The sequence below is a fragment of the Poecilia reticulata genome, chromosome 20 (assembly GCF_904066995.2).
Source record: "Poecilia reticulata chromosome 20, P_reticulata-male-v2, whole genome shotgun sequence".
Classification (NCBI taxonomy): domain Eukaryota; kingdom Metazoa; phylum Chordata; class Actinopteri; order Cyprinodontiformes; family Poeciliidae; genus Poecilia; species Poecilia reticulata.
In genome coordinates this window covers 18,921,205-18,939,120 of record NC_088849.1, presented here as the reverse complement: position 1 = coordinate 18,939,120, position 17,916 = coordinate 18,921,205, and the positions used below count along the sequence as shown (strand labels likewise).

Here is a 17,916-nt window from a genome sequence, read left to right as displayed (position 1 = left end):
AACAGCTTTTTCTTAATTCTACAGCAATAAAAGATATTTCTTTCAAGGATTTTAACACATATTTGTGATGTGTGTCAGTAATTGTGAAACACCAGGTCAAATATGTTTATTTTCTTATTTCTTGAATACCAGGATACATTACGTTTTCTAAATAGAGCTTTTTTAAGCGGCTAACACAAGTCAAGTTTATTTTTTCAGCAAAATTAATATTTACTGTGACTTTTATGGATTTAAGATTCCTTCAGAATGTTTTTTTTGTGCAAATATATTGCTAAATTAAAATTTAAGGTTTTCTAAATCATGTTGCACTATGGGAAATGTAGCCCTGTAAACATTTTCTAAACTGAGTTCTTTTGACATTCGTCGCTGTTTTAGCCACTTATTTAACACTTTGGGGTGTTTAATTGTTTTAGAACATTAACCACAGAATTATGAGATTTTTTAAAATTATTTATTGATTCTTTATTTTAATATTTTAACACTGGGAGACAAAGACAAACTCATCACAGAAAAATAAGACGTTTCACCAAACATACAATCATTCATGAGTTATTATCAATTGAAGTGAGACAGTTTAAATAAATAGACCACATTGGTCAGATTTATCACACAGAGCCTCCTCCTCTGTAGCTGCTCTGCTCTGCTGGCTCTGACCCGCGGTGGTTTGGAACAAGGTACTGTTCAAACTCGCTGCGGTCTAAATCATACAGCATGTCCAGCTGAACCTGTTCTAAGTAACACTCCAAGGACGGCCCTGCTGGGCATTGCTGGAGCCCGTGGAGCCTGGACTCCCTCTGGTCCATGAGAGGAGCTGTAGGCGAGGAGAACCCGTGCTGCATGTGTCTTTGCTGGGAGCTAAAGTACGCCTGAGGCTCCGGCTGGTACCCGGGAGGGTTTGAGCGCACAGCAGGGTCGCTGGAGAAACTGTCTGCTGCAGTGGCTGCTTCAGAGTCAGGGACGGCTGGGTTGATGTATCTGTTAGAGTGGAGGGATGAATGAGGGAAAGGAGGTGAGTTGCGGAAGACCTGCTGCTGCTGCTGCTGCTGGTGGTGCTGGTTGTTCTGGAGCAGATAGGTGAGGTTATAGGGAATGCTGAAGCCAGAGCTGCAGAGTGGAGAGGCCTCTGCAGACGGGGTCTTATGGTTCTTCTTCAGCTGCTTCCTCCGACGGGGCCTGTACTTGTAGTTGGGATAATCGATGGTGTGCTGGACCCTCAGGCGCTCAGCCTCCTGCATGTAGGGACGCTTCTCAGCCAAGGGCATAGCCTTCCATGTTTTTCCTGCAAGAAGAGATTGTGATGAATAATCTTTATAAGCATGATTATGTGGTTAAGGGGAACTCTGAAGAGGACTATTGTGAGGATTTCCTGATTTTTTTTTTTTTTTTTACAAAATTTTAAACCTCATTTGGAGGCCCATTTTCAATTCAGAAAGTGAAACTTATATACATGTATTTCTGTTAATTTAAACAGTTGTGGCTTGCAGCTGATAAAAAAACAAACAAAAAATATATATTTCTTAGCAAATTAATATATGATATGAGACTAATTAAAATTATTTTGAATCCAGAAAAATAATGTTAAGACCATTTTATGACCTACACAGACACTGGAAGAACGTCCGACTAAGGAGGATGAGCCCCAAAACATTATTGCTAAATAAGCTGGTTGCTTCATCTATGCAAATTAATGGAAGAAAAAAGTATGGTAAAGTTTAATAGGTAATAAAGAGTGCTTTGGGACACTCGCAAGCCTGATAGCCATCAGAGATTCTAACTTAGAAAGGACATATTTGCACATATAAAAAAACATTCTTGGGTATCCCTATAAATATGGGAATCTAAAAAAAACTAAATTTATTTGAGTAATTAATTCAACATGGTGATGTATTTCAGATGTTATTTTTATTATTGAAGTTTTCAGAAAAATCAGTATTCACAAAATAAGAATGTCACCATATTAAGACAATTAGGAAAACAGTGTAGCGTGTGCCCCATATTGTACCCCATTTTCCTTCCACTCAACTTTCCATTGATATGTGTAGACACAATGTTGCATCAATGTGATCACAAAATGTTTGCATATATTTTAAATATGTCTTTAAAAAAAAATTCTAGATTACCGGGAAACTGAATGTTGGGTTTTTACAGGCTGTAAACCTCAAGCATCAGCCAACAGAAATAAACCCCTGATTTTTATTTATTTATTTATTTATTTATTTTAAACCAAACTTTCTGTGACATTCTAATTCATCAGGATGCTCTTTTTCCATCTACCGTTCACTGCGTTTTAATCTCTCTTGGGGCCCTCAGGCCTCCACATTATTGGAAAAATAGTAAGATAGAATTACCAAGTATTTTGCTGAGATCCGTGTTCTCCAGGTCTGGGTTGAGCTGCGCCAGCCGCCTGCGCTCCTCTTTGGTCCAAATGATGAAGGCGTTCAGCGGCCTCCTGACCCTCTGCTGCGTCGGGGCAGACTTTGCCTCTGGACTGGCGCAGCTGGACTCCGAGTGGACAGACATGGGACTGGAGGGCCCCGAACTCGGGGAGCGCACCTCGCTCATTCTCTGCCCGCCCTCGCTCTCCAGCGGGTTTGCGCATGGCTGGAAATGAGGGGCCGCCTGGCTGAAACGCATGTTTTTATGTTGATGTTTTGTGGTCTTCTCGCGGGCCGCTGTCATCCTCCCGGTGATGACGAGTGATATAAGAGGCCCGCTCCGCCAATGGGATGCCGGGAGGAGTGGATTTAAGGTGTGAATCCTCAGGTTGGTGATGGGGGCCCATCACGCCCCATTCAATGGCCCCTTAAAAATGTCCCAGGGGCGCCTTGAGACTTAAACTTAGCATAAGATGTTGGCACAAACCTGTACATTTCCGTTTACATAATGCGCCGTTGTATATTTGCCCCTTTTCCTCATTTTATCGCTACAAAACAATAAAACAATCAACCAAATTCAATTCTCCAAAGTTGAATAAGTTCACCTTATGTTAGACTTTTAATTGTGTCAATTAAAACTAACTTCCTTTGACTCACTCATTAAAGGCGCATTGCAAGCTCTATTACCTTCTACACAGAAACGGAATCAATAGATCTGTAAGAAGTGGGGAAGAAAAGCATCAAAGTTTTTTTTTTTCTTCTTCTTCCAGCACGTAGAGCTGGTTACTAATTACATTGAGGCTCTCAGTTCTTATCGGCCATTATCATTTTACAGGACTGGAACAAATAAAGAGAAAGAAACGTGATCAAGGCGTGTTTATTGCACGATTAAAGCGCACAAATATTTACTCCACGTACCAGAAAAAAAAAGAGAGATAGTGGACCCGTTGAAGAGAAGGGTGATTAGCTCATCACAAAACGCAGACAATTAACTTTGTCAGGTTTATCGGGTTAAGAGAAAAGATGAAGCATCTTGAATGTAACCCTAAAACTGCTGGAAAATTCCACCACTTTAACGCTTCATTAAAAAACCTAAACCTTTTTCAGTCGTAAGTAACAGATGTTATTTATTTATGTTTCTCAGTTTTGGTGGTTGTTGTTCCTCTGAATGTAAAAAAGGGGGAAAACCTTTTAAATTTGGCAGTTTAAGTGTTAATTCTTTTCATATGTTATTATTTTTTAAATTTATAATGTTTTGATATTGTATAATTTATCCAACCTTTTATACTTATTACATTTTACATACAAAATATGAGCGAAAATATATTAATCCTACGTTAAAGTCTCTAATATTTACAAATTAAATTCGTGTAATTGCGCAAAAAAGCTTCCATTGAAAATATTATAGTGATTTTTGCGCCGTTTCTGTGTAAAATTAAATGCCTATTTACTTCAACGTGGTCTCATCTTTCTCTCTACTTGTCACTTCTATTATTCTTGTTTATTTATTTATTCATTAATATGCATTAATGAATAGCCTACATAAGACAACCTTTATGTAATCACAGGTGTTACTGTTTGACACTATTAGAAATTGATTTCTTTCTTTTATTCTCAAAGATTCCAAAACGTCCATAAGCCCGACCTTGTCACTGTTGTACGCGTCTGCAGAGCTCATGACGGCCTGTTCAAACTGTAGAAGTAAACGATCACAGATGACTATTACACACGGAAGAAGTAAATGCAATCAATAATATATTCCCCCGGCATATTGCAGAAATCCACCCAAATGGCGCACATTTCGTTTTTACCTTGAAGAAAAAGCTAATTTAGTGGCTATATAATTAATAGCTAGACCATTAAGCCCTATTCATTTAACTACAGCGACTGTCTGCTGTGTGTTATGGTTGTTGGGTCGCAGCTCGTTAGAATTAGACATTGAATCCACATCAGCTGTGTTGATCATGACGCACACGCCAATGCGCAGTGAGGACAAGCGCTAATGGATTGAATTAATTAGCTTGAATGACCCAGCGTGAATACAATAACGCAAAGTTTCAGCTGAACGTCATCCTCGCATGGGTTTCATTTAAGGTCATAGCGCTGATTCTTTAAAGATTTTTATCGCAAGTACAATCCCAGAGGCGCACAAATGTTTACTGAGACCCTAGTGAACACATGCAGTTGCATATTAATAAATTATAATACTATAAAAAGTACATTTATTTCTGTAATTCAATTCAAAAGATAAAACTCATAAGCACAGTAATAAATATTTATGTTTGTCCATTTTAATTGGCTTTCTGCTAATTGAACCCAATTATCTTAAATTTTAGTTTAAGTCAGGACAGTTTACTGGTCAATCAAGAACAGTGATTCCTTTGCCACTAAAGCAGCTATTCATTTTTTTGTAAGTGTGGAAAGGTACAAAGTCCTACAGGAAAATGAAACAAAACCTCCCCTATTGTCTACAACACTTTTTCCTTCCACTAAACCTTTCATTAATATATTTGTAGATAGCCCTCTAAGCAGCCATCGTCTTTATCCTCCTTTTTGATGTGTCGATGACTTGACGTGGCTCGGTTTACTCACATTTTCGACTGCTTGGCTTATTGGCTCTTTATTACGGCTCATTAACTCCAATAATGATCTGAGAACCTTTATTCTTAACAACAAGCCATCTCAGTGTGTGGATCTGCATTTTAGAAATGTATTCGGCTTATCCAAGCTTTAATGATCTTATTTACATAATTCCTTTAACTTGTCCTCATCACTGACTTGTGAGTCAGGTATCAGAGCATTGTCTCATATCCAAACAGGCAGAGTGCTTGTGCTCAATGGATACTCTGCTTTCTGAATGGTGATTGTTCTATTAACAATGTGCTATTGTGTTGGACAGAACTCATATATGGGACGCTCCTCTCCGTCTTCTCTTTGCCATCGGTGATGTTCAGGCTGTGCACAGGTGGAGGTGAGCGCTCCTGCTGCAGCCGCACGACGGGAGCAACTTGCTTCGGATCTATGGGACACATTTCACAGCTTCAGGGGCAAAAGGTCTGCGGTTTTTGTTTTCAAAAAGGGGATGAAGCAGAAGCAGCTGAAATATTGAATTCTCCACTGTTTTTCTCCATCACGGATATCGAGCTAACACAGCTGCAAGACCTTCCATGTTGACAAGCCTCTTCTGGAGAGGGATGTGGAAAAGTCCCGCTATCGAAGCTCTGTATTCCCGCTCCATGCCATGACAATGAGTCATTCATAAAGAGCTGCATTGTTTCCATAAAGGTGTGAAGAGGATAGAACAGTGTTGTCTCAGGTAACTATAATCTTCGCAGCATGGGGAATGTGTCGCTTTGTGCTGTATTGTATGGACTCAGCAGGCCGGCATCAAGATACACTCCATTCCATGTTTGAGCAGGTTCAGCAGAGCTGACCCGAGACCCACAGGGGTGAGTGTGAGCCTCCACACACCCCTGTGTAAACGGCACCCTGCCCGGCCTGGTCCGGTCCAGCCTTAAACGTCAGACCCACTGAGAGGATTACATGGTGCAGGCAGGCTTAACACGGTAACATTATCAGAATACAGTGACGCCCCTCCCAGCCCTGAGCAGGAATAGGATGCAGGTCGAACCTGAGTCACAGCTCAGAGTCAGACGTATTACCAGGTTGGGCAGAGAGCGCGCAAAACTGAAACGCTAAACTGTAAAAATGAATTTTAGAAAGAGTTATAGTTGACAAAATTATGAAAATTTTAATTACGCAAATTAGCTTCTGCATAATGTCAAAAAATGAACAACTTCTGACATTATTTATTTCATCTTTCTTAGGATCTTCAGCAGAATTTAACAAGTTAAGTGTCTTAACCAGGCAGCTATTTCTGGCAATCAGCACATCTTGGCTGTGTTTAGTTTTTGGTGTGTAAAGTTTGTTAGGATACATTTAAAATGTATCCAGTTTTAACTAATGTGTCCAAAGCGCTGATGCTAATGTCAAACTTACTAGTGCCATTTGGTGTAGAAGAAGAGAGGACGCCGCATGTAAGGAGGCCTTCTCTCTCTGCTCATTTCCTGTCTGATTACTGTAAATTAATGCTACAAAATACACATAAAAAACAGCAAAGCAAAGCAAAACTTGGCGGGAAACGAAGCACCTTAACACAGAAGCAACCGTTTCCATTGAGCATTAAATTGGGCTTTAGTGGAAATTAAAGTAATCAAAATACAATTAAAAAAACAACCATATAAGTCATTATTAGCAAGGAACAATAGAAAACGATGAGACTTTAAATGGATTAGGATTAGATTCAGTGTGACAATAGGAAAACCTCTTTAAAAGTTACTTAAAATGTTTTTTTGTATTCATTGTCTGGACTGTAAAATGATTGCGGTGTCGCAGGTTTAAAAAAACAAAAAAAACAAAAACAAAAAAAACACTATCTTGGTACTTTAATTGTAGACTAATAATACATGATCTGGTACCAGTGAGCATGTTCCTGTTAAGTCAGCTCAGAACTGTGACTCATGCCTTCACCCAGCCATCAATCATCAGTCTAGCTCCTTTCCACCTCAAGCTGTAATCAGTTCAAAGCTCCACTCAGGCCTCAGAAACAGCCCTATTCTTTGTAAATTAGGAACTGTATTCAGCTCTGATAAGACTCTTTTATCTGCTGAACTGAGGAGATCTACGGAGTGTTTTATTGTCCACGCACTGATTGAGGCTCGGTGGTAGGTTAACATCCCAGCTCTCAGGAATCAGAGCCTGGGCTCGATCCCGCATGCCACCAGACAACAGCGTCACATTTAGCTGTAATTAGACCTAATTATTAACCGAAACTGGTCTCAGACCTGTGAGACAATCCGTCCTAAACGGCCGGTTCAGAGCAGCAGTCTGGCCCTGCTGCTGCATGTTTAATTAAAAACGTGTGAACTGGTTAGACTCAGACATTGGATTATACGGAGGACGCGCCTGAAAGAAGCTAACAAATCTATTGTGGCCAAAGTGAATTAATAGCATCCATTTCTCCCCTTGTTTTCTTGCAGACCCTCTGGATTAATGTTTGTGCCTCAGTCACTCCTCTCTTTCTGCTGCGGCTGCTCGTCTGAGACCTGATACAAATTCAAAAGGATCTGCTGCTTTGAAGATAAGCGCCGCAGCTCTGCCATAAACAATGATTGTGCTGTTTCTTTCCTGTGGCGTGATTTATTTAAAGTATTATGCTGTAAGGATTTGGGCTGGTTTTTCCTGGCGGGGCCCACTGTGTGTGTGCATGTGTGGGTGTGTGTGTGTGTATCCTCGACCTGTGAAGCTTATTGGATAGTTTGGACTCAGGAAAACACTCAGGGAACCACAAGCACAGTCATTGAAGTGAGACCTTTGACTCAGACGGTCTGATATTTACCATTTCCCATAGTACAAACTGTTTTATGTCATGTAACTCACATTGGAGATCTTGATTTTATTTAAAAGAGGCATGTATAAGGGTTAAAATGCCCAGAAATTACAGCCCCCAAATACAGACTATGTAATTGGGTCCAGTCCTGCAACTTTTAGATGCATTTTGCTTCAAAAAAATCTGTCAAATAAGAAGATCATAAGCAAGTAATTTTGCCAGGTGACTCATGTTGGGCCAACGATGCCGGGACTGGAGTTGAATACCACTGATGCAGAGAAAAAGTAGCTCAAACTCAGTCAGATTGGATGTAAAACATCTGTGAACAAGACTCTCAATTGGATTTTGATCTAGGCTTCGACTGGGTGAATGAGCCTCACAACTATGTTTTAATCCAAATCATTTCATGACTATATTTAAAGTTGTTGTAAAAAAAAGGTATTTTTGAATTTGTCCTCTAGCAAGGTGAACCTCCTTCCCAGTCTGAAGCTTCTAACGGGTGTTTACTGTGTTGACCTTCATTCATTTCCCCCATCAACTCCGTTCCCTGTCCCTGCTGAAGAAACGGAGACCCACAGCATGTTCCCCCAGAGATGGTGGTGTGTTAAGTTTTCCATCATTAAAAGTGGTTTGTATGTCAACCAAAATAATCATAATTTGGTCTCATCTGATAGAGCAACTTTTTCCACGCTTCCTGTTTGAATGACAAGCTACAACTATTACTGCTTATGGCTTTCTTTCAGCAATGACTTCATTTTTGCCACTTTTTCTTGACTCCTGTAGATTTGAGAAGTACAAACCAGTGCCTTCTCTTGAATTGCACGTGTGTGGACTCTAGCAAGGTAAACATATTACGACAGCAGTTGGTTGCACTGAAGTTTAATTTGTGGCATCAGGAACCATTGCCTATCCCTGCTCGTCTGTGCTGAGGAACTTGAGCCCATCTCCAATGGTTATTGAACAAAGGGTGAGGTTTCACATGCACAGGTCACCAATCCATCATCAATTAACCAAACACCCTTGATTTTATGGGAAGCTGAAATACCCAACATGCAAAGTCCATGCAGAAAGACCCAAGGCTGGGATCTGAACCCAGGACCTTCTTGCTGAAAGGTAATAGTGTACCAACTGCACCACCAAGTATATTAGATCTGAATTTTGCATTCACTTCAAAATTAGTTTGTTGTTCCATCGTCTGAAATATCAATAGAACACTTTTAAATATGCGATTATACGTGTATAAATAAAGTTTGGCAGGGCACTGCACGCTTCCTTTGATAAAACTTCTGCGTAAAATACCAAGTTATTTATAGTTTGACATTTCAGCCCCATGGAGTCATTAAAAACAAAACAGTATTATCAAGATGTAGACTAAAATACACGTATGATGTAATTTGGCTAACTCAATAAACCGTCTTCATATCTAAAATGTTACTGCTGTGATTGTCTTCAATAAAAAAAGGTGTGTGTATGTGTGTGTGTATGTGGGGTGGGGGCTGAGTTTAGAGGGGGCAGATGAATCTTTTGAACGTCCACTCCAGGATACAGCTGCATATGACTAATTTCAAACTCCCCCTTGTAGGGCCCCTATGCAAAGCCATTTCACAAGTAACACACATCACCAGGCATCTGTTTCCTGTTTTCATTCTTTGAGTTATCTTATTTTCCTTATTTCCCCCTCACCTGTTACAGTTCACGTTCCGTCCATCATGCAGCCTTGCCGGGACACAAAAGTGTTCAGAACCACGAAAATAACTCCAGATGGGATCAGCATAATTTTTGAGACGATGTTTAATTCGGACATATAAAATGACAGTTTAACCAGGTGAACACCTACGAGGAGTAATATTGCAGTAGTTTCTGATCAGTTGGTTTCAGGATCTTCTTCTCTGGCATGTTAATGACCCAGCCTGGAGACAGGCCAAAGAAGATCTGTCGAACATCCTTCCTCATGGCCAACATGTGACACAGTTCATCCTTTGAAATATCTGGCAGCACGTAGCCGTACTTCTGCGCCAGGGCGCGGCGGGCCTGCTGGATTTCTTCCGGATCTGCTAAGTAACCCCGGTTTTCAGCACTCATGTAATACGGGACCATGTCCTCCCCCGGCAGCATCCGCTTCGGGATCGGCTGCCCCCTCATGAAGAACGGGACGGGCTTGATAAGGATTCCTGTGAAAACATAATACATTGGCATGCCTTTCATAAAAATAAAAAAATAAAATAAAAAACTACGATAAATTAGCAGCATTATTATTATTAGTTTACCGAGACTTATGGGATCGTAGAAGCTGTTGGTGATGACGCCTCCGTTCCGTTCGATAGCAGCTATGGCTCCTTCAGTTGCTCTCTGAACCTCAATGTTGATTTTTGCTACAAAAATGTCAGAACCCTGAAAGAAACGGAAAATACAAATGAACATGAAAAGGGTGAAAATCAGAAGTCGATAAGGCGTCTTCTCCTTGGTCACAACACCATCATGTGGCGCCACCTGCTGATGGTATTTAATCTAATATTAATATCCTTAAAACCTGCATCTACCTCCCTTTCATACTTATTTAAAAGCTGAATAAAGTATAAGTCTGCGTTATGTTTCCAACACTTTATTTATTGCATTTGATTGCTTTGTTTTCTGTATAAAATGATGAACTTTGAAGATCCACCAAAAGCTGAATATATATTCAGTTATCTGAACATATAACTGTTGACGTGATCTTGCTGAAGATCCATTGTATAGCAAAAGCATTCATCCCATTTTCACATTTTGTCATGTATCAAACAAAAATTCAAATGTCATTTACATTAACATTTTTATGTCACCTACCAACACAAAGTAGAATAAATTTGTCAATGATTAAAAAACACAGACTTTAAATCAATGGAAAATAAATAAATTATCGCATTTATATTCATCTTCTCTGAGTCAATACCTTCTAGAACCACCTCCAGCTGCAGGATGTGGCACATTGACAATGAATCAAGCTAAACTTACCTCATCAACAAGCTGGACTCCATAGTCCCTCTTTAGCGGCTGGATGGTGAGTCCTCTGGCGTTGATGAGCTGGGTCAGGTCTATGGGCTGCGTTGGGTCGACCCGACCCAAATCAATCAAGTACTGCAGCCTTTTCAACGTTAAAGGCTGGTATTGTGGACGGCGACTTGCAAGGAACGACAACAGAAATGTTCTTATAACACACAATACTGTTGGTTCAGGAATTATTAAGCACAACCTTAATGAAACTCAAGAGCTTATTGGCTGTTTACTTTTAACTCTGATATGAACAATGACATGTCCATAGTCAAAAGACTTGAAATGGTTTTATAGAGCTGATAACCAGTTTTCGAGTAAGCATAAGTCACCAGAGATACTGAATGCAGCCTTTCAAAAAAAACATGTATGCTGAATGTCCTTCATGATATTATCAATACCATTACTATTGAAGAAAATCTCAGCCTCCAAGTTACTTTGTGGTGTAAAAAAAACCCTGACATGCTCAAAATCGGTCATTCCGCTCACATTGCGAGCAATTGGTGCATTTTTAACAAATGATACTCAGAGTCTATTTGCATTTTCTGTGCCACTAATGATTAACTTAACCAAGTCAAGAAACAGTTTTTTTGTTTGTTTGTTTACCTGTGGCCTTCATTGAAGCCATATTTAGGAATACGCAAGTAGAAGGGGGTCTGCCCCCCTTCAAACCCCAGCCGAGGTCTGGTCCCTCTCTGCCGCTCTCCTTTGTGACCTCTCCCGCTCCTGTTGCCTCCGTGCTGTCCTCTGCCCCGCCGCTTTTCCTGCAAAATAACAACGGATTTAGATTAGCTGATGCACTGTCTTATAAAGCAAGCGTCATGCTATTATTACAGCATATTAGCTGCTAACGGTAGCCACAATAAAGGAAAGGAAAATAAAGCTTACATTCTTCCTTGCTCCTGGTTCAGGACGTAAGTTTGTTAAAGTTATTCTCGGTAGATTTTGCAAAACGTCCAGTGCTTTACCGCCGGGTTTTTTAGGGAAAGACATGTTTCTGCTGCACACATGTCAAGTTAGCAAACCAAGGACACAAGGTCACGTGACAACATGACAGCGGATATAATTGTTCTTTCGAGCTGTAGGTTGTTTCAAATTAAAAGTATGTCACTCAAACTCGCCGTCGTTCAAGACCTCTATAAAACCAAGCTGTACAAAGCACAGACGTAGAAAATGTTATGCTGTTAAACAGTGGCTCAAATTCAGTGAGACATAAAATAAGTTGATGTCATGGATACGAACAGATACTTCAGGGACGCTGCCACAAGGGGTCGCCAGATCCTGTTAAAGCCATATTCAGTCTTTGAAAAGACAGAAGCACAGCCAAGCCAACAATTACAAAGATGAATAGGCAAATAAATGTAAATATTTGAAAACAAACAAAATACTATAAATTATTATTATTAATCACCTATCCGCAGGATCACCATGCAGCCTATTTTAAATCCCCTTGTGATAAAAACGTTTGAAACATCATTAATTGTAATCTGTATTCCAACCTTTTGGTTATTTTCCTTTATTATGCCAATGTAACGTAATAGTTTTTGTTTCTTTTATGTTTTCATCATGTAAACACCGAACGTGATGTAAACATAATAATAATAATAATAATAATAATAATAATAATAATAATAATAATAATAATAATAATAATAGCAGTGGTAGTTGGAGGGGTAGTGGTATTATATGTCCATCAAATACATTCAGTGCCATTATTTTGTAGGTTTAGTTGGTGTTTATTCAGCAGAGGACTTAACTCGCTTTGACCAGAACCAATGAATAACTTGTATCGCTAAAGAGGATCAGCAAACAACCAATCAAGTAGCTCCGGGGGCGGGATTAAAACAGCCCAGTCAGTTGGAAAACAGCGTCCTAGTAGCTTCTGGAGAGCCAGCCGACCGTTTGTCTTCTCACGGAATTCAACTTACAGAAAAGAAAATTCAGGGTTTCTGTTGGTAAAAAGAGGCTGGGTACCTTTCACCTTTTTCCTCAGATAAAATATTCTCCTCAGTTACTGTGTTTGTATTATCGCCTAAACACCTGCTTAGTGTCGGTGTTTAGCCGAGATCAGCTAAATTGTGGCTGCCTCAGCGCTGTATGTGCGGTAACAACATGTCAGCGCCTTTACCTGCCATCGTGCCTGCTGCCCGGAAAGCCACTGCGGCGGTGAGTAATAGAGTCGTGTCAGAGGGCAAACTTTCTATTTCAAGTCGGTCAAATCCTCAGTTGCTGCCTTTAAAGAGTTAAAGAACAGAAGCTGGTAAAAATGTGACAGCTGCCAGTCTCTACCTCATGTTTACAGACGTGCATGTTCTGATTTATAGGTCATTTTTCTGCATGGCCTTGGTGATACTGGGTAAGTCTTCCTGATTTCGTATCAGATTCCGAATAATTGGTGTTAAAGATAAGCTAACAGTGCTTCTGCTTGATTTGTTTGTTGTTGTTTCAAATTTGACAGACATGGATGGGCAGAGGCATTTGAAGGCATTAGAATACCTCATGTGAAATACATCTGTCCACATGCGTAAGTGCTCCTGGTGTGTTTGTAGAGCAAATTATGCCTTTAATATATTCAGTACCTTCACTTGCACTGCAACTCGCATTAATCCTTGCAAACATGTCTGAACCTGCAGTCCTACAATGCCGGTTTCTCTGAACATGAGGATGTCCATGCCTGCATGGTGAGACCCAAGATTGATTTGACTTGTTTTGTATTTATTTTTGAAGATATTTAGAGTTCCAGAATGTTAATGTTTGTTTTTATTTAATGGTATGAAAAGTGCAGATTGAGTTTCCAGGGGCACATTTTAGGAGGTGCACCAATTTTGAAATTGGGCACATTTTTGATCACTGATTGTCAACTTTTTTTTTTTTTTTTTTTTTTTTTAAATTTCCGACTTGGTCTGATTTTTAGAATTATAGATGACAGTGAAATACTTCACTTCCCCCTGATATTTTTTGTCTTCACCATAATCTTTAAATGGAAAAATGGAGCAATTATATGTGAATAACTTTCAAAAGAATCAATGAAAATCTACAAATTGACAAAAATTTTGCAGGTGTTGATCCAGATCAGGTTGCTATTCATAAATTCAACTAAATAGTATTAAAACAAATCTATTCGCTCCTTTCAAAACCTGCATTATTGCTCACTATCTTTAAAAAAATCTTTGCACTCCTCAAAAATGTTGATGTGTAAAATTTCCAGCAGAAGACTTTTTATTTACAAGATTAAATAAAAAATAACTGTATTTGAGAGAATGGATTATACCAGGACCGGATGTGGTGACAACTTTTGTGTGGAAAAGTAGCAATTGATACACAGTTTTGCAAAATAAGTATAAAGCTTTAATTTAATTGTATTATTAATTTGAAGTATTAGCTTTATTAAAACTGCATTCTCTTTGTATATTAAGTCGATTTTTCCTAGAAGCTGTTGAAGCCTTTTGTGCTGCTTCATCTTTCATGCATAAACATATTTCATGTGTATAAACATGCACATGAAATAGGTGTGTGTTTAAACATATGCTTCTTCATATTTCATGTATAAACATGAAACATGCTGCTTTGTAACTTTCTAGGTTTCTTCCTTCACAAACCACATCCACACGTAGGAGTCACATCTTGTACCTCATAGATGTGGTGTGTTCACTGTAAAGAAAAAATATTGTATTTAAAATTTTTTGCTCAATCACAGATCAACATTAACATCAGTATCGGCAGCTGATGGCCACTTTTAAAACAAATCGTATCTGTTTGACTAGTAAAACTGGGCTAATATAAGTAACTGATGTTTATTTCCATCTAGTTGCTGGAAGGGGATTGGCCAGGTGGTATTTGCTAGTTCATGTGACAGTGATGCATCACATTTTCATATCCGTACTTCACAGCAATTTTGCTGTTTTGATGCTTATTCCACCATTTGTAGGTTTGATATCTATGGGTTGAGTCCAGAGGCCGAAGAAGACGAGGCTGGTATCAAGAGAGCCTCTGAAAACGGTAAGTTTAAATAATAGTTTAAAAACGTCCTTTACTCCCATGTCTTCTAATAATAAAGTTGTTGTTTTTTCCCCATTTCATTGTGTAGTTAAAGCTATAATAGATCAAGAAGTGAGGAATGGGATACCTTCACACAGAATTCTCCTGGGTGGGTTTTCGCAGGTAGGCGTTTCATTTTTAGAAAGTGTGTGAGTGTTATTTAGGCTCCTAGTTTTCCACAACTGTTGAGATCAACAATAACTGCACCTCGTCGATTTTGTGGTTCAGTATTCACAGATTTGTCTGCGGAACACGACTCCGGATTATTTGTGGAAGCTGGCACTGTCGCAGATTTTTATTTTCAAAGTAGAAGCTCAAAACTAATTTCAGTAACTACCAGGTGGTAGTGGGAATATATGGGAATATATTTTGTATTCCCAGACTGTTTTTTTTTTTACACCCATTGCATTATTTATACTTTCTATCCATCCGCCAATGTCTACCATAATATCTGCATCTTTGTAGTTGACCTTTGACACAGCTTCTCCTCCCTTCATGGATGTTTGTTGTCTCTGTGGGTGAATTTAATGAAATAGAAATGACAGATATTTTTTTGGGGTTCGTTTTTCTCAGGGTGGAGCCTTGTCTCTGTACACGGCTCTGACGTCTCAGCAGAAGCTTGCCGGTGTGGTCGCGCTGAGCTGTTGGCTTCCCCTCCGTAAATCCTTCCCTCAGGTAGAAAACCCAACAGCACCTCTACATTTACACTTTCATTTGAATGCAGCATCAGAAGTCAGTAAGTGTGAGCGTAGCAGGCGCAACAAGCGGAACATGATTGTGAAAGTTAATAATTTTCTTAAAAATGAGCATGGAAGCCACCACTTTTTTTCCCTGAACCGTCCCTTTAATGAAACTATGCTGCAGGGATATTCCCGTCCTGCTCATAATCCGTCATAATCGGATCATAAAAACAATCCTAATCTCTTCTATTCTCAGGCGGCTGCTAACAGTGCTAACAAGGACATGCATGTCCTCCAGTGCCACGGGGATTCCGATCCCCTCGTCCCGTTTGTGTTCGGAGTCCAGACGGCGGAGAAGATGAAGAGCCTCATCAACCCGGCCAACGTCACCTTTAAACCGTACCGCGGTCTACCTCACAGTGCCTGTCCAGAGGTCAGTCTGCAGGCAGTCCTCTCTGAGCAGCAACAGCAGCAGCTCTCGTCCAGTTGGCGTTACAGTCTGCGTCTTTTCGTTCCTCTGCAGGAAATGATCGACGTCAAGCGGTTCATAGAGAAGCGGCTTCCCGCCCTCAGCGACGAGTGAGTGGCCCCACTCGCTGACTCAGTGCTGTCCGAGTCCTCTGGTCTCGACTCCTCTGAGATTTGGTGGACTTGACGACCATGAACTGTACCTGACAGTAAATGTGTGCTGCTGCTCCGTAGACCCAGTGATACCGGGAGTGGCCTGTTAGACTGCAGAACGGCCTGACTGAGACAATGCTGCAGCTCCGCTCAGTGTTACTGTAGAGGAGCGTTAGCTGCTTGATCGCAAAGCATGTTGCCACTGAGACGAGCCATTTTTGCAGGAACTGTATGTATTATAATGACTAGGGCTAAACTTTTAAGTTTAATACTGACACTCACAATAAATGGCCTGTTGTAAAAAAAAAAAAAGAAGCTTTTGTAATTCAGATAAGTGTAAATATGAGCGACATCCCTTTGGCTACAGGAGTTTCTTTAGCAAAATTGCCGTTTTGTAGAGACGCAGTGATCAGGCATTTTCTGGATGGTACAGATTTTCCTTCCAATTTTATTTCTTATCTGTTCTCAAGACTGCAGCAAATGATAGTAAAAATATGTTGCATTTTCCTTGACAGAGAGGGAGTATTTTTGAATCCTACTGAAATTAAATTGCAGGAGGGTTCCAGCCCAGTCCGGATAGGTAACAAAAACAGAACTTGCATTTTCCTTATGTTTTCCTTTTTCTCAAGATACAAAAAAAAAAAAAAACTAGGAATTTACATTATTTTGCTTCCAGATCATGCCAATTACTTTTGATTTGCCGCACTACTTTATTGCTGTTTTTGGAGTTGCTGTCTACGATCCGACAGGTAAATGTGCATGCATTACAGAATAAAAAAGGGGCCATTTCAGTACTACTTTTTTTTTTGGCTTCCAGATTCTCTTTAACAAATGCAAGTCTAGGTTAAAACTTAATCACAAACTGTGCTTTAAGAACCATATTTATCTTTAGGAAAGTCCATGCCGAGTTTTCGAAGTTCAGCTATTAATAGATTTTGATTTAGAGGTGATTTAATTGGTCTAGTTGCCAATAAACGGTGAAATACTGCATTACCACATTATTGCATTTAAAGCCAACTCTAATGCTGTTGGTCAGTTTGGTGGTCCAGAAGGATAATCAGTCCAAACACGCATCCAGGCTGTTATTTATTTTTTTTAATCAAATCAAGTAGGCTAACCTGCCTAGCCCAAACCTCAACTCTAAAATAACTGAACTTCATGCAGTAAACCTGCTAATTTAAATCAAATCGGCTCATTCTGCCAAAAGGAGTGGTCAAATGTCCGGCAGAATTATAACCAAAAAGTAAAGTGGGTGCATTTAAATTTTGAAATAAATAATTAAAAGTTCCATATTTACCGTACTAATGCACATAATGCATTTATATAAGCTTCTGTATATCTAGCTGGTTAAGGGGTGCAGATGGGTCTCTGAGGCAGCCCAATAAAGAATTCACAAAACATTTTATTAATGCTCATATCAAATGAGAGCAAGAACATATGATTGTGCTTTATTTAATTCGTGAGAATTCAAATAGCTATTTCACACAAATTCCCTTTTTTTTGTCTTTAAATCATACATAAATATATCAGTGTTCATGGTCATGTATTCAGCATATTTTTCCCTGTTCTGTTGAAATTAAATATATGACTAATATCACAGTATTGAAACACACAGACGAGATCGATCTCTGGGTATCAGCTCATCGAGTTGTAAAAACCTTTCATATATATATATATATATATATATATCTTTGAGAAGAGCTGAAAGCACCAACATGTGAAGTCATTGTCGCACCGTTCACGTCGGACTAAAAGGTGCTTGTGTAGAAGATGTTGATCCAAGGCA

At 39.5% G+C, this 17,916-nt stretch overlaps 3 protein-coding genes and 1 long non-coding RNA gene across 4 annotated transcripts; 2 read left to right on the top strand and 2 right to left on the bottom strand.

The window, feature by feature from the left end:
* Positions 1 to 478: 478 nt before the first annotated feature.
* On the bottom strand, positions 479 to 3,525 carry sox32 (SRY-box transcription factor 32). Its single transcript, XM_008396826.3, has 2 exons — positions 2,349 to 3,525; positions 479 to 1,279 (listed from the first exon to the last, which is right to left on the bottom strand). Exons 1-2 carry the CDS (start codon positions 2,677 to 2,679, stop codon positions 606 to 608), a joined length of 1,005 nt encoding a protein of 334 aa, XP_008395048.3. The 5' UTR covers positions 2,680 to 3,525; the 3' UTR covers positions 479 to 605.
* Positions 3,526 to 4,549: 1,024 nt separating this feature from the next.
* On the top strand, positions 4,550 to 9,756 carry LOC145549428 (uncharacterized). The gene is made up of 2 exons (XR_014085407.1): positions 4,550 to 5,691; positions 7,415 to 9,756. It is a non-coding gene; the product is annotated as an uncharacterized LOC145549428 (long non-coding RNA).
* On the bottom strand, positions 9,538 to 11,995 carry mrpl15 (mitochondrial ribosomal protein L15). The gene is made up of 5 exons (XM_008396667.3): positions 11,680 to 11,995; positions 11,398 to 11,555; positions 10,756 to 10,921; positions 10,032 to 10,155; positions 9,538 to 9,935 (listed from the first exon to the last, which is right to left on the bottom strand). The coding sequence occupies exons 1-5, from the start codon at positions 11,782 to 11,784 to the stop codon at positions 9,598 to 9,600; spliced, it is 891 nt and encodes a 296-aa protein (XP_008394889.1). The 5' UTR covers positions 11,785 to 11,995; the 3' UTR covers positions 9,538 to 9,597.
* Positions 11,996 to 12,640: 645 nt separating this feature from the next.
* LOC103456852 (lysophospholipase 1) lies at positions 12,641 to 16,445 on the top strand. The gene is made up of 10 exons (XM_008396668.3): positions 12,641 to 12,957; positions 13,116 to 13,147; positions 13,250 to 13,315; positions 13,425 to 13,472; positions 14,720 to 14,790; positions 14,879 to 14,952; positions 15,403 to 15,504; positions 15,766 to 15,942; positions 16,033 to 16,088; positions 16,212 to 16,445. The coding sequence occupies exons 1-10, from the start codon at positions 12,889 to 12,891 to the stop codon at positions 16,255 to 16,257; spliced, it is 741 nt and encodes a 246-aa protein (XP_008394890.1). The 5' UTR covers positions 12,641 to 12,888; the 3' UTR covers positions 16,258 to 16,445.
* Positions 16,446 to 17,916: the final 1,471 nt, after the last annotated feature.